The sequence below is a fragment of the Ascidia mentula genome, chromosome 4 (assembly GCF_947561715.1).
Source record: "Ascidia mentula chromosome 4, kaAscMent1.1, whole genome shotgun sequence".
NCBI lineage: Eukaryota > Metazoa > Chordata > Ascidiacea > Phlebobranchia > Ascidiidae > Ascidia > Ascidia mentula.
The window spans coordinates 15,108,242-15,135,201 of NC_138569.1; the positions used below are offsets into that span (position 1 = coordinate 15,108,242).

General features: G+C 41.8%; 1 protein-coding gene across 1 annotated transcript; it reads right to left on the reverse strand.

Moving 5' to 3' along the window:
- Positions 1-543: 543 nt before the first annotated feature.
- Positions 544-26,758, reverse strand: LOC145897487 (histone-lysine N-methyltransferase 2A-like). Its single transcript, XM_082985797.1, has 49 exons — positions 26,509-26,758; positions 26,065-26,153; positions 25,728-25,831; positions 25,416-25,513; positions 25,029-25,235; positions 24,656-24,760; positions 24,463-24,575; positions 24,124-24,259; positions 23,918-24,011; positions 23,699-23,823; positions 23,463-23,612; positions 23,165-23,353; positions 22,215-22,355; positions 21,996-22,053; positions 21,743-21,846; positions 21,033-21,200; positions 20,789-20,900; positions 20,256-20,354; positions 19,790-19,915; positions 19,124-19,385; positions 18,633-18,748; positions 18,085-18,274; positions 17,869-17,993; positions 17,555-17,682; positions 17,386-17,496; positions 16,693-16,934; positions 16,512-16,616; positions 16,167-16,334; positions 15,683-15,771; positions 15,362-15,506; positions 15,099-15,252; positions 14,598-14,881; positions 13,883-14,096; positions 12,577-12,714; positions 12,200-12,358; positions 11,668-11,864; positions 11,128-11,279; positions 7,281-9,314; positions 6,121-7,142; positions 5,659-5,865; positions 5,220-5,355; positions 4,488-4,594; positions 4,400-4,420; positions 3,845-4,010; positions 2,922-3,136; positions 2,328-2,485; positions 1,823-1,988; positions 1,304-1,484; positions 544-1,056 (listed from the first exon to the last, which is right to left on the reverse strand). The coding sequence occupies exons 1-49, from the start codon at positions 26,686-26,688 to the stop codon at positions 911-913; spliced, it is 9,936 nt and encodes a 3,311-aa protein (XP_082841923.1). The 5' UTR covers positions 26,689-26,758; the 3' UTR covers positions 544-910.
- Between the last annotated feature and the right edge of the window lie 202 nt (positions 26,759-26,960).

Sequence of the window (26,960 nt, forward strand, 5' to 3'; positions counted from 1 at the left end):
CTGCTTTGCCTAAACGTAAATTTTTTTTCCGCCCATCTTTACCTGCAGCATTGTGACGTCAGACCCATAGTTGATGCGAAGTCGGAACCATGAGTATTTTACTGTGACCTGGTATAAATTTGAACCTTTTCATCACAATCGATTTTGTGAATGTCGGAAGAGCTTGCGTTGCTTTGACAAGGTAATGGGCATTTACCAGCGGTGTTTAACCACATAACCAAGGGATAATCCTTGGTATTTACAGTAATCACGCCCTTACAACAACGACCCTAGGCCTTTTAATCTCATCCATCTCGAGCGTCGATTGACTGACGGGCAAAGCATAAAAACTAAATACTTAGTTCGTTTATGTCGTTGGCGAAAGCTTTGTACAAAGATTTCGTTCTGCTGGTGAGTTTAGTGATTGACGTTAGTGATCAACACTATTAGTAAACTACGGGACGAGTTCGGTCACCAATGCTTACAATATCTGGCAGCATGGTAAAAAATACAAACAGATTTGTAGAAAAAATAGTATTTGCGACCAGAAGTTGACAAGCCAGCAAACGGCGCAAAAGAATAACATGAAAGCAACCGCAAAAAAACTGAAAAATTCACCCGTACACTCTGTTTTACTGCAACCAAAAGGAAAAATTTCACTGTCCAATTAAATACCGTCAATTTAAACCCTCCACGTGGAACAACAATAGAAGTGATGCAACACTCTCGGATGCTTTTTAACCTACTTTTAAATGTAGAATAGGTAGTGAAGGTTGCAATGGTGTCCATAATTTTTAGGAAACACTTTTCTGGTAAACGGTTGCCGTTAGATCGGTCGCAATACTTTGAAGAAATCCAATGAGGTAACTCACGCTAACGTAATTGGCAACTGATTGTCAGAGCAAAGTATATAGCGGCAGCGTTTGAGCTTTTAATTCATGTACTTTCGGCAAAGTCTAGAGCCGCAGTTGCAGGCGATTTTGTGATTTTCGTCTTCGATTGGAAACTTGTAGTCGTAAGTGAGTTCCTCCCCGCGGTAGATCTTGCGCAGGGCGAATATCACGATGTGCTTTTTGCCTGAGGAAAATTGTGCGGTCATACAGTTTTTAAGGGGCGTTGACAGTAGTAGGAATGCGCTTTTTCACAATTTGACTAATACAAAACTTACCGAGTTTTCGGTTTACAAATTGTGCTATTATGCCAACTTACAGAAAACTAATTTACAAAATCTTATTTAATCAATTTCCCAACCAACTAACAGTTTAAACAAATATTTAAATTAACAAACAGGGTAGTTTAAATACAAAACGCCTATGGGACCAACCTTCAACTTGTACAATCCTCGAGTAACAATTAGGTTCGCAAGAATGATTTATGAATCGGGCACTGGATCCACGCATGGTTGCGTCTACCACGAAGAAGTCATCCATGCGGAACATGTAGCATCCGATGCTCTTGCTCTCGTAATATTTCTCTCGTTTGTCGGTAAGCTCACGGCGTATCACCTGCACAAAAAGTTAATTGTTTCTGCTGATAGAGCAGAGAACAAACACTTCTTGCCAATTTAACCTACTCGAGCAGACACAGAATTGCAATTAAAACATACAAGATATGGGACAAATTAGTACGAATGCAAGTTGCCACATTCGAAAAATCATTCTTGCTAAACTGCAATCTCAGGACGCAATTTTAGCATTGCACTTTGCACATCGACGAAATGCTTGGAAAAATAAATACTGAGAGGAAAAATAAATACTGTTCGTTGCCAAAAGTTGAATCCCACACGGTAATACACCACAAACCACCAATTCAGAAAAATACAAGCCACGTATTTCACACTCACCTCCCCAGTGTATTCCATCACCATCTCGCCCGCCTCAACGTCCCTCTTACAGTAGAGACCGCGCCCGTGAATGGATGAGCGATAGACGCCTACAGCCTCACGGGCAAAAGTTCGTAGGTGACGGAAACGCATCGCCATCGGTAGTTGCTCCATGCTCGTCGCACGTCTGTTGCAATTAAACTCGACAAATTAACAGGGTTGCCAAGCATGCACATCGTTTGGGATTGGGTAAAATTGTGAGGGGTTGGAACAGACAAAGCAACGAAATATATTGATCTAACTAGTTAGACTATAATTGTGCTCTGTTGCCATTGCTGGTGGAATATTTTTGGTTACACCCCTGTCTTGCAACCTGACAATTTCGTCCACAGCCGGAAAAAGGACAGAATACATAACAATAATTAACAACAACATTTAATTTAAAGAGGAATATTGTTAAAGCGATTAACATTAGCTTTTATCGCACAAAACCCAATGGCGGAGCGTATGTTGAGTTAAACATTACCTGTTACTGAACTGAAGCATATCGTCATCCTGACTCCTATCCGGCATAAACTCGGGTGGGATTCTATACTTAGAAGCGAGAAAACTGAACATGTCTGGCTTCGACCTACCCTTGTATTTCTCGGCCCGACAGCACCCGTGTGGGTTGATGTGAGTCACCTGTAAAAATATTATTTCACGCCTCTGCACTCACACTAGTGGTTTCTAGGGGCGACGATGAAATGTGTTTTCGTCAAAAAGGTGGATTAGGAAAGGGCAAAAACACAGGAGGGAAGATGGAGCTACCTGCGCCAGTCGCTAATTTACTTGATGTGTTTTCTTGCCTTTTTGGCGCAGACAATACGTGACGCGCTTACGAGGTGTTTGTTTGTTGCTGGTAAACACGCGCACCAACGGAAAGACTTTTATGATTTCCTTCCCGAAGCATCTTAATTTTCGAGGCCAAATTTAACAGAATTTTCACCACTGCGTTGTCTGGCAAAACATATTGTCACAAAACTTTGTGAACGCGAAGGGAAACAACCAAACCGCAGCCTTGGTTCTAATTGGGCCATTGATAATATCAGCTACAGACAAACCAAGTTACCAAACTAACCTCGTCCTTTGACTTCTTGTGCTTGTGATATTTGGCTCTGTACTTATGGCAGTGCCGTGCACCGGGAAGCTGTTCGACCAAAAACCGAATCGCGTCATGTGAGAGACCTAGAAACTTGTGGGGGGTCATGACCGACGAGAGGGCGAGACAGGGATTTCCTCCTTTGGCAGTGGATCTGCATTCTTGCACAGATGTGTGGAGGTGGTTTATAAGTTCTGCGAAACACAAAATACACGAAAGGTTGCCTTCCGGGCATTTAAAAGTTCGAGGCGAGTGTGTATATTCTTGCACGAAAATCAACAGATTTTAACCAACAAAACATATTTTCCTTTACATGTCGTCGAAAGCAAAAGGTGGAAATCGTTGCAACTATGGGTCGGGTGGGAAATGATTCCCGGAATCGGTTATCAGTAAAACAAATTGTTGCCTAAAAGCTCCCTTGTACGCAGCACTTTGTCGCCACGGTTGTAGAACCTTCCGTTCGATGTCGACTCTCCTGGGCGGATTTCTTGTCGAGCTGGGCGTGCGAACAAAACCAACCGCGACGTAAATCGCTTCAAACCAATTACAACCATTAGTCGCCGCCGGTCGACTAATCAGAGCTTAATTAATGAGTGAGTATTGTCGCCGGTTGGTCGCTAAGTCGTTACCGCCGTAAGAGGGAGTGGTCCACGTCTGCCTCCTGTCGTGCGACCGGCAGCAGACGTGGATAAGGTGTAACAAAATGTAAGAATGTGGACCCAAACACGTGCGTTACCGTAAAATTAACTTCGTAAATGTTGGAACTGCGGATTCGATTTTGACCCAACCAACATTTACAATCATCAATCGTACATCCGAATCAACTTGCAGCCAAAATAAAAAATCAAGCACAAATTCTTCTCCTATCGTTCGCGGCTGTATTTGAATATTTGCACGCCGACCTTGTAGATCAGGACCAGAGGCGTAGTAGCCGTCGTCGCTCTTGATTTCGTAAATCAGGTACGGAAGGTGTTTCGAGGATGGGGAACCACCGACAGGGGGCGGCGGAAGTCTGTTCTCCCGGTTGGTTTTCTTGTCGCCGAGGAAGATGTTGTAGGTGGACAGAACCTGACGCGGGGCAAAGAAAATTGATTTTGATTGAATTGGATTTTAGGGTTAGACTTATTTAAGGGAATATCAGAATTAATACATGCTGTTGTACAATTTGTTTGTTTCTCAAAACGTCAACGCTACGTGTGTAACATCACATGATACCTTTCAATGATGATGTTATAAAAGACGTGCAATATATTACTATTTCTCGGACAGGAATTACTGTAATAAAATATTCGTTCATCTCGATAGAAAGTTTAAACTTTTCACACCACAAACATGCAAAAGTAAAATGAAACTGAAAATTACGCCAATCCGCAGCAATCTCATAAGTAATATAAATTTTAAAACCGTAGCAGTCTCATTCTGCACACAACATGTAATGCACAATATTCTGTACAAACCTCGTTTAATATTCCGACGTTCTGAAAGAGAACTTTATGGTTTAACACAAATAACACTATTAGAAAATGTTATTGTTAAGTCATTCACCTTGAGAAATGGGAGCTTGTGTGTTTTGAAAAGAGAGTGTCTTTTAGCATAAACGTCCATAAGAAGCGAGGAGTCGGATGATGAATCGTCGGGATGAACGCTCCAAGCTAAAACATGTTTGGGAATAAGCATAACCAATAATTAAGTACATACAGATTGCCACTCTTTCAACATGTAAGGTCTCATCAGTGCAGCTTGATATGACTACGGACAATCACCGTCTTCCGTTGGGCATTAAACTAGGTGTTCGGCCGGAAAGATCATCCATAGTCACAACAAACTACACTGGTGTGTCTTTATAGTTCAGAACAATGGTCATCCGTCTTTGGGAACGTTAGATGGAACACAATACTATACCCACAAACTTTTGGGATTCCTTTAAAAATTCGCACCGTGTGGAAATCAGACCGTACAATACGACAAGTTGGGAAATAAAGTAAGTTCAGCTTTCACATTGATTGACACATTGACACACACATTGAAACATTTCGCAAAAAAACATCTTGCTGCTAAACCGACGTCCTACCCTACATGTGTGTTCTGGCAAAATGTAATTCCCTGACATTTTATGTGAGTCGCCATTTCACCAAGCAAACATGTTCCAACTATTTTTTTCATTCAATGCTATGTATATAATAATAAATCGTCACTCTTGCAAGGCTAAACAATTCGCGCCAATTAGTGTAAAAAAAAATTTTCTAGGCGTTGATGAGAATTAGGAAAACAACTCACGAGCGTCAATCTCGGATGAGTGGAAGGATCTTTTGCTTTCCTTCCGTTTCCTCTTCACCTTCGAAGTTGGATCGAATTTTTCCTTTTCAAGTGAAGTTTTTCGCTTCTTAGGTTTCGCTGTCTTTTCGTTCTTTGCCTGTTTAGGCGCATAATACTGTATTAACTATTAAACTAAAGCGAATATTTAATATAACAAGCAGCTCGAAAAATGACAAATAAATTAAAAACGAAAACATTAACTATGTGCAAAATACTTGTAGAGTATGGTCTTGCATATTCGAAACCCGCATACAATGCAAACACATGGTGGCTTTCATAATAAAAACATAAACTGAGGTTGGTTGGGGACAAAACAGACGAGCGGTGCCTGGATTTTCAACAGGTAGTTCAACATAAACTGACTACACAGAAGGAACGGTTAATACGAAACAGTCCTTACGTTCTTCTTTGTGGTGGCTTCACCGGGTTTTGTTTTCGGTGCAACGTAACGTGAAGGCAACGGTAGTTGGTTGGTTTGGATTTGGGTGTTGATGATCGAACGAACAATCTCCTTCTCCTCGGGCGTAAGGTTGTTTTTGGCGCTGTAGTAATTGATCATCTGCTCAAGGGCGTTTATTTCGTTGCGGGAAGGTGTGGGCTGTGTTTGCTGGCACAAAAATTGGACTCAAAATACATGTTATTGCCTAACCGAACTTGAGGAAGCCTCAAAGTAGGTTGAACTTCAAATAGAAAATCATAGGATTAAATAACAAGTAAAATATTTACGTTTTTGCAAACCGCAGTTATTAAAACGTATTGAAACAACACAACAGAATTATATACATTGAGAGCTACAGACAGAGTGTACACGCTTTCAATGAATATTATGACTGCAGTTTTTGGATATATTAGAATTATATACCTCCTGCTGTGGATACAGCGTACTGCTCTGCTGCTGTAAAGTATTTTGTTCCTGGTAGGTTCCAGATCCGTGCGAATCTACCCGGTGATTGATGGATATGTTGCCGCCCATTGGCTGTGTCGGTTTTTCAATTCCAGACTGGGCGTAAGTTTGACCATGGGACGGACCAAACGCTGATGACGTCAGAATGCTGTCGCGAAGAGCCCCTGCCATTGCCATGGTAACGCGCAAGGAGTAAGATAAAGGTCCAGTGGGCGCTGGATTAGGATTTGCGGAACAAAGGGGTGTCCTTTTTATGGGAGGGGGTGCTTGATAAGGGCTTGAATTCATGTAATTACCAGCGTTGGGGTCAATCTGGTACGTCGACACGGGTATGGGTTGAATTGGGGCTCTATACTGTTGCTCTTCAGCCGTAGGTTGGGTTTGGAAGGGTGCAGAAGGCAGCGCGCAGAACTGTTGATCCTGAGTGAAAACACATTGCCCGAAACTCTCGTTAAGAGTCCGCTGCATCGGCTCCGGTGACTCGAGAAGTGTCTCAACCTCGTCCGCGTTAAGAACTGGGCACTCGCTGGTTGACATCAAGTCGTTGGTGAGCGTTTCCACTGATGGCAAAGACAACTGATCGGGAATGTCGATCACCTCCGATGCGAGAAGGGACTTCGGCGTTGACAAATCGACGGAAGCGCGGCGTGTATTTGGACAATTAACGCTGTCGCCTAAATCAGCGCTATCGGCTACTAGTGACGTGTCAGGGATATCCCCAGATGGGAAACCCTTTTCTTCGTCTGATCCCCCGCTTCTTGCAATCTCAACTGAATCGTCCAAGTTGCTCGTTACGGGATTGCTTTGTTGATGGTCGTCAATGGATTTCGCCCGGTCAGTCTGCTCTGGCTCGTACGACCGCTTAAGGTAAAACTCGTCTACGGATTTAAGAATATCCTGCAGGATGACTTGGACTTCTTTCACCACTTGGAAGTTGTTTTGTGGCCCGGGAACGTGCAGCTGCGTTGAAGCTTCAATACCTAAAGGAAAATTTTAAAAACTAGTGGAAAACATGATCAAGCAAATTCAAATCAGTTACCACCGACTTTTTTTTTTCGTCCTGCAGGATATTTACAACAGAATATTAACTCGAATTAATTTAGATGTTAAATTCCTACCTTCCCCCTGTTCAGCATCTTTCTCCAGAACTTCCGATTCTTTCGTTTCACTGACGTCATCACTGTTGCCATGGCTTACGTCATCAACGTTTTTATCATCCTTCCGCGGCGTGGACTTCTTCCGGGAAATTTTTGGCGTCGACTTTTTGCTGGCAGCGGGTTTCGGCGGTTTTTTTACGCATGGCGAAGATAATCGCTTTCTTAACTTCTTGCCTGACTCTGTCTTGGACTGCGCACGCGAGTACGACGCGAGAGCGTAACTCGGCGACAAACCCGAAAATGACTTGAGGCAGGTGAACGAGTCGCGGCGCGGGTAGCGCCTTGGGGGACTTTCCGTGGCTGTTTGCGGAACGTTTTCACTCGTTGTCGGGGGTTTGGAAGGCGAATGTTGGGCAGGTTTTTCTGTGCTTGAGTGACGAGTGCGCATGCGGGTCGCCATCGGTGCTTTGAACTCAGAGGAATCAGACTCTTTCACTGTGAGGTTTGTACTGGGTAAAGTTAAAGGGTTATGCGATTTACTGCGTTCACGAGGTTGGGCGGGCGATTTGGGTTCGCTCTTCGCCGTGGATCGCGTAAATCGACGGAGAGAAATGGTTTTATCGCGCGTGGGACTTTCGTCCTCGGAATCTACGTCCTCGACTTTGGGGCACACCGAAGCACTCGCGGTTTTCGACTTGGTCTCGTCTGTCTGCTCTTCGGGTTCGACACTTTCAACTTTTTTAGCTTTTTCCGGTTCTTCTTCGGACTCGCGAAGTTTGCATTCAGTCCCTTTCCCAACATCATTTTCTTTTTTAATTTCATCCACGGCTTCGTTGTCCTTAATTTCACTTACAACAGAAGATGCGGCGTCCACTGTGGGTTTATCGCTTTCTTCTACGTGCGGAGTAACAGGCTTCACTTCTTCCTGATCCGACTTCTGCTTCATCTTACAAGACCTGTCGCGCGGTTGCCTTACGACCCTCGACGTTGCCTCCTTTACACTTTCGCCAGGCAACCGTTTCCATATTGCCTCTACGTTGGCCACGAATTCCGGATCGTTGTCAGCCGATCGAAACGAGCTTCTAAGCCGACGTGGCGGCGTGATGCCATCGGCGCTGTTCGAACGTTTCGAGCCGGTGACGTCACTCGGATGTGATGACGCATCGGCGTGTTTCTGCCACCAGAGGCGCGCGGGTTGAGCTGTTTCCGTTTTCTCGACTTGGGTTGCTTTACGAGCTTTTACCAGTAGAGAGATTGTTACCGGGGTTTCCCCATTTCCTTTCAGGGATTCATTTGGTTCTTTGTCAATGGGATGAACTGAATTTTCTTTGCCCAATGCAGAATCATCGATTAGCTGTTTGGGTGCTACAGGTGTATTTTCTTTAATGTTTTGGGTGAAGTCAGGAGTTGATGAAGTGGTAACAGCAATGGAATCGGTTGTTGTCTGCGCGATGTTGTCTATAACACCTGAACAACTTTCGGGCCGTTCCACGACATTTTCAGGTGGTTTGAGATGTTTAGCACTTGACATTGTCGAACCAGATGAGCCGAACGCTTCAGCTCTAGAGTGTGGTGACGTCATACTTTTCTGGTTCGCAGCTATAACCGTTGAAGTCGTTGGAGAAAGTTTCAGAGACGCATCTTCACTGCTCTTTGTTTTAGCTTGTGGCAGACCAACAACACCGCCCAAAACCGGCTCGCAAGCGGTTAAAACCGGAACAAAGACGGGTGGAATTGCTTGCTTGTCCGCCACGGGCCTGAGTGCGGCGTTGGGATTAAAAAATGGGTTGTCTTTGGAAATTACCTCATCGACAGTAGGTTTGTCAGTCGGTTTGGGGGCTGTAGTTTTAGCGGGAGCTGGAATAGGGGTAACCAATTGGGGAAGGGTCCGGTTGATGCTAGAAACGATGGTATAGGTTCCGCCTTCTGGTCTGGATGGCCGGCGCGTCGGCGACAACGGGCCGATGTTATTCGAAGATTGTCCGAGCCTCTCCACCAGTTTGGTCTTACATGGAATGGTTGGAGATGCATGGCGGGGTGCTTCAGGTGGTTTATCTTTTGAGGAAAATGGGGTTACAAGGGTTTTTTGGCATGCAGGTTGAATAGTCGTTTATTTACAAACATACGTAACTGATTTTACTCAGGCTATAGTAGACGTTGGTATAGGTTAGACATGGACTTATTCTCGCTTGAGGGCTATATCTGGCCCGTTGGATTTTTCAATTTAACCCGTAAGGAATTGGTTCTAAAAATAGCTGTCCGGACTGCAGTTTAATGTAATTTTAGTACACGTTTCTTGGCATTCGGCTGCAACTTTTAAACGTTAATTAATTGTAAATACGTATAGGTGTAAACGTAAACACCTTTTACTCACTTTATACTCGGACGTTCCATTGGGCCGCCTGTCAAATTGTTGATAATTTTAACACGCGAATCGAAAAGTTGACCCTCCCTGTTATATGTAGTATAGATAATTTTTCTGATGTCCCAGTTCCAAAAATTGAAGGAAAGTCGACCAATTCAGGCTTTTCGAAGCGTGATATTTGTGCATTTTATTCTAAATGTCACGGCAAGTTCACGGCGCCGTCGTTAGGAAAATTTTAAATCAAGATTAGCGTGGCGTTAACATGGTGAACGGAAACTATATGCAAATTTCAATTTCTCGTGCCAGCGACTCCACGTGTTTATCGCAGTTGATACGCATGCCACTCACAGATCACAATGCAGCCTAGTGTGATGAAACACCTTTATCTAAACCATTATCGTAATGCGATTCACGAAGACAAGAAAAAAATCGCTTTCATTTTCGGTTAAGTCACCGCCGTTTTTCACAGTTCGGTAGTTATGTTCTAACACGTGACATAAATGTAGACATCGTTTGATCGTAAGGTCATCGTGATGAGGTTGTACTCATGATATCGCAGTAAGAACAGTTAAGAGGTTTTTCGAGAGTGCGAAAAGACTGAATGTTGTAATATATTTGCTGGTCATAGAGTGGTTTTTGCGCCGCGGGATAGCAGAACTCTTGGGTTTTTTTCGCTACACTTTCCACAATACAATTATCGGTTATTTTCTCCAGTGATGGAACCGCTTCTATAGGACTGATTATTATGTGAACACGCCGCGGAACTTCCACGATAGGCAAACGTAAACTGAAGTATGCGTAACGTGAACTGATTGGCATGACATGGCGTGAGTTTATTTATGTCCTAAAACCACAAGTAAAGATTGGGTACCTCACCCACAACCACACGCAGCAGAACAAGTATCAATTAATTGAGGCAACAATTCTAATGCGATCAATGAAGTTTTCGGTGATTACCGCCATTTCGGTCAATCGCTCGAATAAGTGACGATTTAAAAGTTTTGAAATGTCATAATGGCAAAGCATTTTAACTTGAAAAATATGATTTTTCTCTCTTGCGAAGTATGACGAAAATAAACTTAATTTCACAGGAACTACAGTTGTTTCTGAACCGCAAGCACCAAAGTCACCGGTTTTTCTTTTCCGGTATACCAACTAAGGAGAACTAAAACGTAATTTCTCCCAAGACACAATCGCTACCGTGAGCTACATTATACTTTTATGTGACAACATAAATGCCAAGCGAAAACATCGGCTTCCGAATTACCAATAACCGAAAAACCGTAAGTACTTCTTCATCAATTAGGACAGCTGCTGTGGAGTTTTAACTCAGATACGTCGATAGAGCTTTAATAAAACCCCGTTATTGTCACCAACTTAAGATAAATTCTAAGATTGGCCGTCGCTGTACCGTAAATTGCTGCCTCGACATTATTACAAATGCAAAATGACATTTCTGTCAAGTAATAATGCCGAGAGTAACAGAGGTAAGTAGGTCGTCACCTGAAGGTTCAGCTGAATGTGATATGGTCATGTTGTTTCCGGATGATTTGTCGTGTTCGGATGAGTCCAAGGATGGTTTACGATCGGTGACGGTCACTGTGTACACTGTCTTGCGATTGGCCGACACAGTGCTCCAAAACACACGAGTCACTCTGCGTAAAAATAAGGTTAAGTGCTGTAGCGATTTGATCTAAATTGCATGTAGTTGTTGAACTGGTAGAAAGTTCCTTTGCTAAATCTCTCTCAACAATATGACGTCACAAAAAATTGGCCCCTTAAAACCTCAACGCAAAATCGACGCCTACTGACCACAGGTTGCCCTGTGCAATGGTCAGATTAAAATTTCACTAAGCACCCAAATATTTTCAACAACTTCTATAATAAACCTTAGTCGTTTGTTTCACGAGATTTTCAATTTATAACAAAACTTCCTGAAAATATATGCCACTAAGCCTTTCGGCAATAAAGATATCAGGAAATGTTGAAATTATAAACTCTCATATACCAAAATAGGTTTAATATCAGTGGTTATCACTTTACCTGTACGATACCGGAATGAGGCAATCACGCGTATCAGATGCCAGAGCAAGTTTGCCCAGTTGGTGGACGGTGAGCGCACCTATGGTGACAGTGATACTTGCGGCGTGCATTCCACGTTGCCACCTTCTGTTTGGCCGCATTTCCTCGTTGTCGACACACACTAAACGATGAACCTCGAAGTCCTGACCATGCATCACCTGTGCATGACGTTCGGTGGTTTAAAATGGCCAATTCGGCCTTTATACTTCTATAGAAGACATATAGATGATGTATTTATCGTAATGTATTTGTAAATAAAACTGTACGTCGCGATGACGATTTGTAGTGCGTATTCGCAACAAAAAGATTCTTCCGTTGTGCGAAGATTTTTTTTCCAGCTGAGACGCAACCTCTGCATTTTAGTTGGTGAGGTAATATAGCATTTGGTGAGGTAAGGAGCTAACCAGAAACCTCAAAACAACATTTGCAAATTCCTACTAATATGCAAAAGCGTCGAAACCAGGTAACACTTGTGTTAGAAAGTGGCACCGACCTCTTGTTTGACGTGCTGTGGGTGACGGGCGCAATAAACCTTCTTGTCGAGCTGAAAGAAACATCCAGCTTTCCGCGCGCACATGAAGTGATAATTCTTCGGACAATCGCGAGTATGGCAACCCACCGTCGCTCCAGGGGTTCGGCAAAAGTCGCATTTCTGTAAATCGCGATTACATTTAAGGAGCGTGTAAAGGTACGTGGAAAGAGATACGTTGCATTGCTGGCGTTGTTTTCAGCCACAAGGCTATTGTTCCTCAATTTCCAAATAAAATCCAAACATATTTTTGAATGGAAAGTTTCTTAAGCAAAATGTTTATTTTGTTTCACAAAGTAGCCGCGCCGAATAAAATAGGACAAATGCGCAGAATTGTTTACCATCATTTTCCCTCGTGATGCGGCGGAATGGACGTTTTGCAGCGATCCGTCGTGTTGTTCGAAAACCTCGGCCGACCACAGCGCACAATTTACGTGACTCCATTCATCTTGTCCGCAATACAGGAGACGGCCACCGTTCTAGGAAAACCGAAATATGTCTTACATGTAAATACGTCTTTCCGGAAAGTCCAGGGTCAATTTGTTCAACATGAAAATATGCAACCAGTCTTTTCATTACAAAGGAGCCCGACGAAAACTTCTGTACTTCCTATAATTTTCGCTGTTCAATGAACACATGTTCACAAACAAGAGTGTGTCAGAAATTTAGCGTTTCACCCAAACCAATCCAAAGCTTTGATCTGATAATGGGTAAAATATGAACGACAATTAAATCACACACAAAATCGAAAGTTATGGCGAACGAACGATTCAGGGAATGTCGCCATACAAGAGGTTCCTAGTGGTGACGCGCTCCACCCGCGTCCACATCAAAGAGCCAAGCAGCCCGTGCCGGTCTCTGTGGATTGGCAACAATGCGGAAACAGGCGCAACAAGCAGGTCAAGGAGATCAGTAGCGGAACGCCATTACTGTTGGTCGTGTTTACGTTACAAGTTGCTACGACAATTGTAATAGGCAATAATTTGTCGGCGCGACGTGAATTTAATGACCATGTTTTGGCTTCGCAGACATCGGACAGTGCGGGCCCGTCCCGGCGCACTGGGCCCCACCCATCCGTGCCAGAGCATATGTGGCCCTGGAGTCCGAGACAGTTTTGAAGGACTTTCGGTCGCCTGTGATGTGTAAAAGCAGTTTCTGCGAAAACAGGATTTCCATGAGCGTTTACAGAAGCGTGTTGGACTGTTGATTGGACGAGATACCCATTTTGCGCTTCTCGAACACGCGTGGAACGCGAGAGGTCGAGAAAATTGGCGCCGCAGTAATCAATAAACATTGTGCTTGACACGCGCATCTCGCTGACATTCCATGACCCGTTTAAATGCTGTGCGGGAAACGTGAACCCGGTCAAGTTCTGATTGCAATTATTTGGGTTTGTACATGTGGTCAAAATTCCACCGATATGTTTTGTTCCTCATAACGATTTTACAACAAGCTGAAGGGTAAAAGTTGCCAATGAGAAATCTGATCCCCGGTACAGTGAATGGAAAGTCACTAAACATTATTCAAAGCTGCAAAAGCTTGCTAGTTTAATCACAAATAATGTCAAAACCTCTGGGTAAACAGAACAAGTGAAAAGTATTTAATAATTCATCCCTGACACACACAAAAAAAATTTTAATTTCTTACCATGGGTTTGTCGTCGCCGTATTTGTTGCAAAAGATACACTGCCTCAAATCTTCGGCATCTTTACTGGGGGAGTTCCACAGTTCGCTCTTGGCGGGGGTGCAATTGCCCCCCTGCGACATCGGAGTGCCTGGGGTTAGCGTGATGTCTTTGTCGAGCCACTGGGCGTAGTCGTGTTCAGGTATGGGAGGCATGGTGGCGTGAGGCAACAGATTTCTGTTTTGAAAGAAAAGGTTTGTCAAAACACGATACCCTTACATCCGTGAAACAGTTAATTCGAAATTTTGTGCCAAAGGGATCTCACAGCATTTACATATGCGTCGCCGTTTTTGTGTGTTATTTAAATTTAATTTTTAGCATTTTTTGTCCATGAATGGCATTATTTTTCACAGGTGACAACCGATTTTGCGAATTGATTACGTATCCTAGAACGAGAGAAACCCATTATATAACGTAATGGATTTGTATTACTCAAAATGTAAAAAGCTAAGAAATTAACGAGATGAATCATAAAGTTCAATAATTCAAGGCTCTTCTCGTAAATAATTATTAGTTTGGTCGACGTTTCGGTCGTTATACAACAGACCTTCATCAGGACAAGTAAGTAAAATGCGAACACGCCGATAAATAGTAACGCGTGAAAAAAGCAAAAAAGGGGGGGACGTACGGACCATACAGTATTCCCAACGCTCTACGTTATTTCAACACAAGACTTACTCGGGCACGTCGTCAACATCCCGAATTCGTCCAGTCTCGAAGTTGAACCAAGGGAACACCTTCCCCGCCTCCTCCTTGAACGCCACCATCACCGCCCTCCGATCTTCCTCATCAGGAACAGACACCAGGATTTCACGAACGTCGGCGTAGAAGTCATTTAGCGATTTGTAGCGACGATTGTGGACGGCGAAACGCACCGCAAACAGGTCGTGCGGCTTTGTGACGTCATAGTCCGGTTTCGGTGAGGCGTACGCCGGGGAAGCCCCCTCTGAAGATATTTCCTTCTGTTTTCAAGAGAAAAGGGGGGTTGCGGCCGGCGTCCATATACAACATGAAAGTTGAATTATTTTAAAGCAGTTGCCAATGGTTTTGGCGCCCCACCATTTAAAAATAACTTGGGGATAAAGAAACATGTACAATAAAAGGTTAATGAATGTAAAGAAATGAACGATCTATTTCCTAGACTTGTTTTTCTAATGCGAGCACAAACAATAAAAACACCTTTTTTAGCGTGCAATACATCGCGTGGTTATGGAAGAGAGCCATTGTTATTTCCTCCAACCCTGTTTGAACTTCTTTCTCGATAATCGTTCTCCAAGGAGGAGCTGGAAGTTGGGAGAGGATCCTTCGAATCTTCTCTGCATCGGGAGAATTTCTAAACGAACAACCGAGTGTTGGTTATGAGCCAAAGGCCTTCACTGGGAGCTTCTCGCCGACTTTTATTGTTCCACGGGACAAACAGATATGATGAGAATATTATTTACCCTTTGCTATTTTCAGTAAAATTTTTTACTTCCTCCTCTTCTTCTTCTTCGAGGATCTTCTTCAGTTTTCCTCCTCTGTTATCACAGTCCGGACATTTGTACTGGACGTTGTCGGGGAGGTGGGACAGGAGGGTGTACATTTCCACTGAAAAAATGCAATGAAAACTCGTTCCTTTTTTTCGCAGTCTCGATTTTCTTACATGTCAATTGTCCCCAAGGAAATAAGTTTCAGGAATTAATAAAACTATTGAATAAAGCGGCAGCCATTTAACCCCAAAAACGTGGAGTAAAACCTTACGTAAGATCCGCACGTTTACGCACCTGACAAACTTTCGCATTTTGAGTGAACCCAGCGTTTACATCCAGCGCACTGGACCATGCGAGTCTCGAAATCTTCGTCACTGTAACATCTGCATTGTGACGAAAAAAACAAACAAGTTTGAAATGTTTAGAGTCCGGGCTAAACAGGCCTAACATTTATTTCCAATTTAGCCACTTTTTAACAAATTCTAGAAACACAATTACAAAAACTTATGTCATCATCAGTTTGACTAAGTTTTTGTCGAAACGTCTTATTTTAACATGACAGTGTTAACAACAGTATGGGCCAGTCTATTTATACTCAGAATTATGAGAAAACCCGTGAGTTGTGTTCCACAATTACAAACTTATGCAAACTGACAACGATGTTTACATGACGAGTCAAAATTTAACATACTCTGCTTTTACGTTAACCCCGGGTAGTCAATGCGATATTCTTAAATACCATAGAACGCTTGTCAAGTATAAACAAAAGTAAGGTTACCTCTGACATATGGGGCAGTAGTTTCCTTTATCGAAGAGATCTCCACATCTCTGGCACATTGTGAAGTCGTGTGTCCATTCCGCGCCCGTCAAATTTCCAGGTTTTGAAGCCCCGCAACTTTGGCATCTGACACACCTCATACAAACCCACACACCACTCTCCGACTCCCTGTATGTTACGGCTTGTTACTCATATGTATGGAAATGCGAAAATTATCACTTGCACTGCGGAGACAGCCACACATTTACACATTTGGTCGTTAAAACGCAAATAAGCTGTGAGATTCTTAGCGCTTTGTGGACATAATTGTAACGCAGGTGAGAAAACCAGCATAAAACAACTTACTTGGTGGGATAAGACGGACCCAAGCACTCACTGTGGTACGTTTTCCTGCAGTGTCGACATTCCAAAAGATTCCGCGTCTGCCCGCACACGTGGCAATACCGGCACCTGAAAGGCATACTAGTATAGAAAACCAACACAATTTCGCGGCCCCAACAGCGTTTTAAAATTTTTTCCAACTTACCTGCGGCACACCCACGTGCCGTTGGCCATGGCCGAGAGCACACGAGGCTGATCGTGTTTTTCGTCGGCGCAACAAACGTGGAATGGTTCACAACAACACGCACAATGGACGATGCGGTTCTCCACCTGATCACGTGATCCGAAGGAGCCGCACAGAAAACAGACGATTCGAGGAGCTGAAGGGTTGGAGGTGATGAGGGAATGCCCACCAGTTTTCCACAACTGTTCCAAGTCGTAGGTTTCCTGTTAACCAGAAGGAACAACGGTTTAAATAGAAATGTGCATGTGCACACTTGTAGGAAGTCGGCAGTGGTTGTTTGTTCATCAAGTTTTTTTACATAGGCAGGGAGCAGGGTTCAGTCGACGCCAAAAACTAAGCACGCTGATGTTTTATGCCGAAATTCATTAAATTTGTAGTCATTTACAATTTCGGAGGCAGGCAATATTTACGTCGGAATGTTGTCCTTTATTTAACAATAATTTTGTTTCGTAACCACTTGCGCGCGTCTGAAAACGTCTACACAAGCGGCATGATAAACAACACCGCACAATATATTCAACAATTCGCATTTGATCGAAATAACCAAGTTTGGATATAAAAAAAGGGCAAATTAAAAATAAGCACAGATGTAAGAAACGAGCACTGTAGGGCAATCCCGTTAAGGTCAAATTGAAAACTTAAACGAATAAACACCTTCCAGTTGTCGAGTTTCACAATTGCTTGTTTAATGGGACTGAAAACATCCGGAAATGTGCTAAGCGACGACGGCGAACGGAAAGTCGACTGGTTCGCGTTCGTCGTTTTCTGAAAAACATATTGCAATGAAGAAAACCGACACCACAAATTAGTGTCTCCAACTCACGTGACCAACGGTGGATAACTTCACGCTTGTCGACACACCCATGTGATCACGTGACGCGGATTGGTCGCCTGCGGTGGAAGAGAGAAGTGGAACTTTCTGTTGTTGTAGCCGGGAAGACTTTCGGGATCCTGGCAGCAAATGTTAAAGGAATTTAATGACACAAACAGTAGACAAAACATCTTCTGAGCAACATCTGTATGATCCTTGTCTAGAACGTTACGTAGAAATACTGCTTGCGATAGGGTACATGATCAACAACCTGCCAGGGTATGCTGTTGTATCACAGTGAGTAGACAATTGGCGAACACACTGACCGTGCTGATGCTGCTGTTCGCTGCGCTTAGATCTTTTGGCTTGCCCGCCATCGTGATGTAGACAAGCCTTCCGACGAGTGCATGGTACCGCTTGCTCTTCGCTGCCACCTTCCGGATGGCTTCTGTTGTAAAGCGCAACTTTCCGTTGAACATAGGGTACGTAAGGATTTTTTTTTAAACTTTTTGTAAGGACAAAAACAGATAAACTGGACGTACCTGCACGCTTCGCATTCGCCGCAAGGTGGCGCTACGCATGACTCGCACTTTCCACAAGGTAGCGCCACGCCCGAGCGTTTGCGAGCCGGCTGTGCCTTTTCTCTGCGCGGCACCATTGTGGGGTTGACCGTTTTGTGGGGAAGTTTGCCGTCTTCATCATTGTCAGATGAAGAGAATTGAGGAGGGTGCTCTGTTGAGCAAAATGTTAATGAAAAACAGAAGTTAAACCAGCAGCTTGTTGTGCAGCAGCAATTTTACAATAAAAAGAGTAAGAACGTATATGTCCTTTTTGCATCCACGTTTGGACTGTACTTTTCAGATAATTTTAGTCACAGTTGTGGTTGTTCACAGCTATAGTAGCAACTGAAATTGTCATACGAAAGCAAATACTGAACTTAGACCAAGGGTGACGCTTTGCACCGAAAACCTAACGGTAATTCCAGCGTCTTCCTGTCCACACTCTCAAGTTCTCCGTCTTGTTTATATACCGAAAAATTTATTGTCGTGTTTGGGGAAAAATAAACCAATGAATGAATGAAAAAACTTACCTTTCAGTTTCTCAGCTTCGGCGGCAATCTTATCTCTCTCATCTTTAGGAAGGGCGCTTAACTGGGGTGTGACGTCATCGTACGTTGCCTTCACTTGTCCAGTGACCAAAGATGCCCTGAACAAATGTAGCCGGAATGTGAAAATTGCGCCTACTTCAACATGAGCAAATTCGAGCGCATTAGAATACAACGGCACTGTTCTAAATAAATCTGGAACACACAATAACCATGCTGCTTCGACCAATTTGGAACGGTTTCGTAATTTGCATGGTGACTGTATGGTGATTTGCATTATTTTTGGCAAAATTTTCTGCATATTCGATTTGTATACTTTTGCAATTTGTCAGGAAACACGCATATGGTTCCCTAAACACTACTTACTTGTAGTAGTGACCTATCTGTGGATCAAACACGTAAAAGAACAACTTCCATTGGCAAGACCAAAGAAGGGTACAACAAACAATGACGGCATCTGTCTTACGAATCCTCACCTTCTGCATACATGTTTAATCCTTGGCCCTTTTCCTGGCGCTTTTGCGGCGTTTGCTTCACTCGATTCCCGCCGACTGTTCGTTCCTCCGCCCTTCCTCTCCGCTTTGTGGGACTTGTCGCCTCCCGGTGACGTCAGTTGGCTGGTGTCAGATTTGAGTGGAGAAGACGGAGTTCCTCGAAGCAAGCTCGACGTCGGAAAGTCGTCGTTTGATGAAGAGGAGTTCTTCCGGAGTCCATCTTCCAGTGCACGCATGACTGGCGCTGTTGAAAAATTTATGAATTGATAATTTATCGAAAATGATTCAATCCAACTTCAGAAAGTTGATTCGCGTAGTTTTGCTTAAAACCTTGTATAACTTAAACGTTACACATATGTCAGATATTCTTCAGTTACACAAAGAAAGTTCCGCAAAATAGGTGCCATGTCAGCGTTATACTTAGGAATTGCATATGTAAAAAGTGGATTTCTTATGACACTGCATATAAGTATAACGGAAAAAAAGATCACAGAAGCATTGAGAATCGTGAACTTTTATTAAAGGGTGTTTACTTACTGCACCAATTAATATCAACAACTGGTGTGAATTTTTAACGTGACACTGTAAACAGGAAGTCTGCTGACATATGAACTGAACAATATGTTCAGCAGGCTATAAGGCGCGTACTTGATGTATCGTTAGCCTTCATTCCCATCAACTCCGATTGACTCGCTTCGTCCCAGACCGGCACAGTGCCGAACAGATGATATGCCTGTTTACGTGGTGGGCTGATCGTTGTGCTGTCGTCTGAATCTGTCAACGCATCCACGACTCGTTAAAGGAAATGTCGCATGGCATTCTAAGTGCGTGGATATTTGCAAATGATAAAGTGCTTTGGGTGTGTCATGAACGCCTTTATTCAACTACGAAAGCGTATTTCGAGTTTAAAAGGAATAATTATTCGAATTATGATAATCAACAATTTGGAAACATTATTCTTTGGGGTATACGACCCTAGGCTTTTAATAACTATTTAGAGCAAACATTGATACCAATCTATGCAAAAGTCTAGTGATTACTTGGCCAGTTTTTCAGAAAATTATTTCTGAATCCAGGATATTAATGTTCAGGAATGCTCCCCGCTATATCTTACCGTCCATAGTCGGTTGTTTAATTTTGGCACCGCGCCTGTGCTGTTTGGACACTTGGTGACGCCGTCCGTGTTTGGTGGTGTTTGTGACGTCCTGCATGTCTAAAAGAATGCACGTTGTTGACGCACGAGCCGGAAATGTTTGTTAGCAGACATGTAGAGCAGCATTGCATAAAGCGTTTCAGTCATTTGTCGGTCGAACTTACAGGAACAACGTTCAATGCGCAGAATGCTGGTGACGTTTGTTTAACATTTCACACAGCAAACACAGCAGTACACCAACCGCTACTGCTGTGACTGCTGTGTTTTTAATATAAAATATACATCCGCTATTAAAAACTACTGCATTCCGAGCAAATGTCATGCGCATGCGGGTTTAAAACTCGGACAAATATGCTACCTCAGGCTGATCTCTTAAGGTCAGAAACCCCCTACACTGCCGAAAAGAATTGAAAACTGTATAAGAGAAGGTTTTAGAGCACATTGACAACTTGCTGCAAGATTTCGTATTAAAGCTGTGTGTGATAACTAAGTACCTCTTTTCTTTTTGGAGCGATATTGAGTCACTTTAATTCCTTTCGACTGGAAATATTCTGCTCCGTTGACTGAAAGGGAGGGACGGAGTTTCGAAACAACATCACCACGAACCTGAAAGCACGAAATGACTTTTATAATAAATTCTATACCCGCAACACTTTCGCACAAAATATTGTACTTTTTATACAATTTGTCTGGCAACATTACTGTAATTGCATATTCTGCACAAACAGAAAATTCAACCTGTCCTTCGACGACCATCTGGAGCGAACGGAATGTTCTGAACTTGGATCGAATCGCCATGTTGTCGTGGCCTCCCTTGAACTTGTACATGTTGTGAATTCGCATCCATTCCCCGGCTCCAAACCAATGAACGCCGTGCAAGAGGTTGTGGATCTCCCATACTTCCCACTGTTTGTAAAGTTCGGAGCAAAAAAAAAAACATGTTACATTTAAACTGACATCATTGGGGTTGACTATCCTCAGTCTACAGCGGCGTAATCACGATAATTATTTCAGCACAAATCTGCTCTTTACGAAATTAAATACTTGATGTGATTTGGCCAGCCTGTCTGCAAACGCAATGCCCTAACTGATATCCGCTTTGTTTTTAAAAGTCCCTCTAGCATTGTGCTGCTCTGTTTGCAACATAATTATCGGGTGGTCCATTTAAACGGACAATGAAAGGAAAAACCCTATTTCCAACGCATGTAAAATTTCAAAACTTCAAAAATAATTTGCACCATTGCGCCACGCGACCCCAGTGTAAAGTGTAAAAAAACTGTCGCAAGGTTTCCGCAATATTTGCCCGATGATGTGAATTACATCAGTGCGAAACAATAAGCACGTTCGACAAAACACAACCATTAAAACGTGAATCCGATTCCGACTAATTAACATGCAATGAATTATGACGAATGAAATAAACATCGCACGTTAGTTGCCATAATTACCTTTCTTGTTTTTTCGCTCTTAGTGTGCATTATTTTGTGAAAACGTTGTCGCGTGAGGCCCAAATACAAATCCTCCGAACTGGAACTGTCGCTTCTTTTGTTGCCTGTTATAAAAAAAACAAACATAATGTTGGATTTTAGTTTTTAAATGCAATACACCTGTTAGACTAACACTCATATAGCAACTGCTTTTTTGTAGTGAAGACATATTGGAAGAACTATCAAGCAAAATAACATTCAAAATTTAACTTACTTTTTCTGCGGCGCTTTTTGACAGCTTTTTCGTCGGGATAATTCCACAATCCCAATTCCTGAAATAAGAAGGGAGGTCAAAAAAACAATTTGAAACTACGGTTAGTGCGAAACACATAATGTTTAAATAACAGTTTTCTGGTTTTGATCAACAGTTTAGCAGTGGCAGACTCATTTGCGACGAATGATAATAGGATTTTTCGGCAACTGGTCATTTTACCCCAGCTTTCATGCGTGATTCCAGATTGCAGGTGATGTTGTTGGTCATTTGGCGTTGCTGTAACTCGAGCGGAGTGAACACTGTTACATTAGGATTGTCGCTAATCTTTGGTTTGAGTTGAAGTAATATGGAACTTTTCACCTAAAAAATAATGTCGTATACAATGGCCAGATAGCAGTTATGTCCCATTAAATACGCAGCAATCACGTCAAAATTATAGGATAATGTGCGGGTGATTGGCGGTATTGGTCAAGCGCCCGACCCAAATACCGAGAAGAAAAACCTGATCGGGATTCGTGGCCAGGATATTCAGGGTTCAAATCCCAGTGTGGTAAAAAAAAAGAATTATAGAATAACACGATAAATCTTATTATATGCGCAAAAGAGCCATAATAATCAATGAGAGCTGCAGACAGGGTGTATACACGCACTGTTTCGACCTGTAAGGTCTCATCAGTGCAGCTGTTGATGTGGCACTGTGCTAGCTGGTAGACTAGCAGGCACACAGATTTCCACTTTGTGGTAGGTACCAATCAACACAGACGAACCACGCGGAGCGCACTATGGCCAAAACAACTGTTTGGGACCCAATAGCGCTATCGGCTCGGCTAGTTTGGTACCCAACATATCGACGATTGACCGAAAGGTACCACAAAGTGGAAATCTGTGTGCCTGCTAGTCTACCAGCTAGCACAGTGCCACATCAACAGCTGCACTGATGAGACCTTACAGGTCGAAACAGTGCGTGTATACACCCTGTCTGCAGCTCTCACGATAAATCTATTTTTTGTGTGCTTACAAAAATCACATTTTAATGTTACAAAATTTGTCATTAAATGCAGAATTATCACAAAAATGCGAAACAACAACCCAATCTTTTGTGAAGAATCCTTCATTTTTTTTCGTTATTACTTCATCCATCACCAAAAATTCGTGTTGATATTCAATACCTTGTAGGAACTGTTAAGGAGACCGATGGTTCGACATTTCGACCCTTTTTTCCTCACACTCAACCAATCCCTGTGCGTTTCATGGAAATCATATTGCCTGGCGACGCTGGCCCAACTGGCACCGAAAGTATGGGCACCGTGCAGTATGTTGTGTATTTCTTGCATAGACCACTTATGCAAAGAAGTTCCCTAAAATAAATTACACAGTAAGTTAAACCATAACCTTATAAAGTGTTAGTTTCTGAATATAATTTGTTTCAAAGTACACATTTTTCGAAACAAGTTTTCAAACTCTCACATTTGATTTTCCGAGCTCAACCGGGTCGGTCAGTTGGCACCAAGTGCTACTGGGAAGACCCAGGTCTGACACTTCATCGCTTGATGATGACTTTTTTCTTCTATGTGGAGAATGTGACACCTTCTCCGAGTCATCAGCATTAGTTAAAGGCTAAAAGAGTGCATACAGGTCAATGTGGTGCTTTTTTACTTGTAGCAATCCATAAACTATATTTTGAACTTCATTACTAGACTTACTGCTGTAAAAGTAGCATCACGAATAATCTTCTTTCGTTGATTTTCAACTGAGAGTGCTTGTAATGAGATGTCAGAGTGTTTAAACTTGGCACGTTTTATCAGGCGTTGTGCTCTGGCATGAGCTCCTGTAAATACATAGTAACAGTACAATGTTACATGGTGGCTGTCTAACGATATCTTTTTAAACCATCACAGGTAATTGGAACACGACATTCATACCATCTTTGTGTCGATGATACAACCTCGCCTTGAATAGATTCGGGACAACTTGAAAAGTTGGTTCTTTTATTAACGGTTTCCTTCTAGCAAGTTTCTGTGTTTCAAAAAATTAACAATGACAATTACTTTTCGTTCGTTAAAAAAAATTCCCTTTGTGGTATTTTATTGTATATGGCAACTTGAATAATACTTGTCACCAAACGTACAGTGGCATCTTCCTCCATTTGACGAAGTAATTTCATGTTTTCGATTTCCATGTCCTGCCTGACAGGAATGCGAGGAACTCTCACTGAACATTCGATCGGAGAAACAGAAGTTGAAGACGGGACAGCAGAAGCTTGACTAAATAAAAAAGTTGGGTCAAAAAAGTGCCAATTTTCACACTCTTATCCAATTCCTTTTCAAGTTTTGTAAATAATTAACTATATACAATAGCATTGGACCAATTTGGTTTTTCTAACCAACTTATGAAAATTAGTTCAATGTGATCAAATCACAATTCTAATCAGCATACGTAGAAAAGCAAATAAATAACAAATAGATGCCTTAAATTGATCATTCCAGATGGCTCCGAGTCACTGTCAATGTACTTTCGGTTGGCTTTGATGATTCTTGATGACCTTGCAGATTTGGTGGGAAGCACAAAACTTCTAGATACCTTGTTAATTTTGTTAATTTAGAAGTATTTCGTCATAATCAGTAAAAGATATTTTTAATTTTTTGATATATAGTAACTACCTTTTGTTTTGTTGCCTTGGTGGTCTCATGCAAACCTGAGTTTTGAATTTGTTTGAGGCGTTGATCGGCAAAATGTTTTCTTCCTGAAGAAGAATCCTTTGCTCCCTAAATGATTAATTAATGTTAGTCATTCGTTATCAGGCATTTTTGAAACAATGCTGAAGGGAAGCAGTAGAGTGACCTTCAGTCCAACACAATATATGGAACAAAAGTATGAAAAATAGCTTACAACATACACTGACTTGCAACAAAACCACACAATAGGAAACAATTAAATGTGTGAGTCATGGTCCATGAGTTGTCATGAAACACAAATTTAACAAACCAGAATCAAATGGCAAAGCAGCCTTACTCCAAAAGCCATTCACTATACCTTCTTTATAACAAGAGTGGTTCCTCCCAGTGCTGCAACATGCATGTGTTTTGACAAGGTTGGTGGAATGAATGTTGCCGGTTTGATTGGAGATTTGCCAATTGTGCCATGATCTTTAGCCAAGTATATGTCTGAAGCATATTTTAGTGAGGCTACGCTGGTGTCTTTTCTTTTGGCCTGTTCCTCTGCACTGTAGCCTTCATAAACCTTTTTGATAAACACAAAAACATCAATCACATTTTGCTTATTGCCAATAGCATGAAATGCCTGATAAACATTTTGATCCATTACCAAGGGTATGTAAATAATAGTTGTATGGCAGTTGCTTTAACATAAACAGACCAACATTATAATGCACATAACATGTCTAATTGTGTGATGCTTCACCTTATTTCTTGCCTTTCTGCTCAACCGGTGAAAGTCAAGTTTTGAATCCTTGTATTTCAGGAATGCAGAATCTGATGAACCTCCAGACAAATCAGTTTCTACAGAAAAAGGTGGAAAAATTGAAATAAATATGTGCACAAAATACAAGAAAAACAGCGAAAGCCCCTATTTATGGAAAAAAAATTAAGGGTATATATATAATAACAAAAAGGGGTGCAGAAACTTCCTGTATTTCTCTGCGCACAAAAAATATTTACCATGACTCTACTATTTGGCGACATTAGGTATGGTCTTGTGACTCTTGTCACTTACCGTTGGACAGGAGTGTATTATTTTTCGATGGAGAGGCTGAATCGGACTTAAAAGGAGGGCTATCATGTGCAATGCCAGCTTGTTGTAATTGCACTTGTGCAGAGCTAAAACAGTACAGTAACACCAAGTTTTATACTTACATGTCAAAAATACCAAGATTTTGACACAACAAAAATAACTTTTCTATAGTTTTTGATATAAAAGTTCTGTAACTCACAGATTTATTAAATTTTATTTACACTGTGTTGCCAATTTATTGCCAATAAGTTTATATTGTAAGCACATTAGTGATATAAGTTCAGTTACAAAAGAAGCATTTTTAGCCCATTGCAATTACTGTTCTGATGCATCTGCTTTTCCAATATCTGATTTCTTCCCTGAATGAAGTTTCTTGGATTTGGAACGGAATCCAATAAAGTGGGCATCCTAGAAAATATGAAAAAAATATTTTGAGCATATTTTGATACAAAACTTCACAATATGCATATATATACAAACATATTCACCAGACAAGAAAAATGTCATGAATTTATATATATACCAATAATCCATGCAACAAAAATTAACTAATGCATTACCATACAACCATGTTCTGATCGTCTGTGCAATAAACAATCACTGAAAAATATCCTACATGCAAGTAACAAACTTTCCAATCTGACATATACATGAGTCAGACCACATTAATCAAGCCTGTTTTGTTTAGTCAAATATTGTCAGCCTAGCGGTTTATCAGGATTAACAAAATTTAAATATATATACCTATAAAATAGTCACTTACATCATCAGAAGTGTCATTGAAAATTACATGGAATTGTTGTGTAATGTTAGTCATAAACGAACATGTCCATTTAAGGTCTTCTAGCTCTCTTTTATACAGACTTGGTGAAAATTTTCCTTTCTTTTTTTCAATTTTCTTTCTTGGTCGACCCGGAAAGCACCCCTTTGCTATTGATGCCATGATGCACAAAACTATTTCACACTTGTGTAAAACATATTTTAAACAAACCAACAAATACAGCACTATTAAAACAAAATATTACATCTACAAAACAATGGATTAGTGATCGAACTACACGTTTCACTTAATCAACGTCTGTTGAAAAAAGTTCCCAGCCAAAGTATCGAACTTTTTAAGAAGAAGTTTGCAATGGGGATCAAGTGCAACGAAACCAACATATGTAAATTAATAATATTCTAAATATTAATGCAAAATAATCTGATGGAAACAAG

Bases quoted from the DNA above. Each gene is read 5' to 3' on its own strand.
- LOC145897487 (XM_082985797.1), bottom strand. From the start codon at position 26,688: ATGGCATCAATAGCAAAGGGGTGCTTTCCGGGTCGACCAAGAAAGAAA. The intron at 19,916-20,255 runs GTAAGATATAGC...ATGCGTTGACAG, and splicing joins TAAACAACCGACTATGGACG to ATTCAGACGACAGCACAACG. The intron at 15,772-16,166 runs GTAACCTTACTT...GTCACAATGCAG, and splicing joins TACTGCCCCATATGTCAGAG to ATGTTACAGTGACGAAGATT.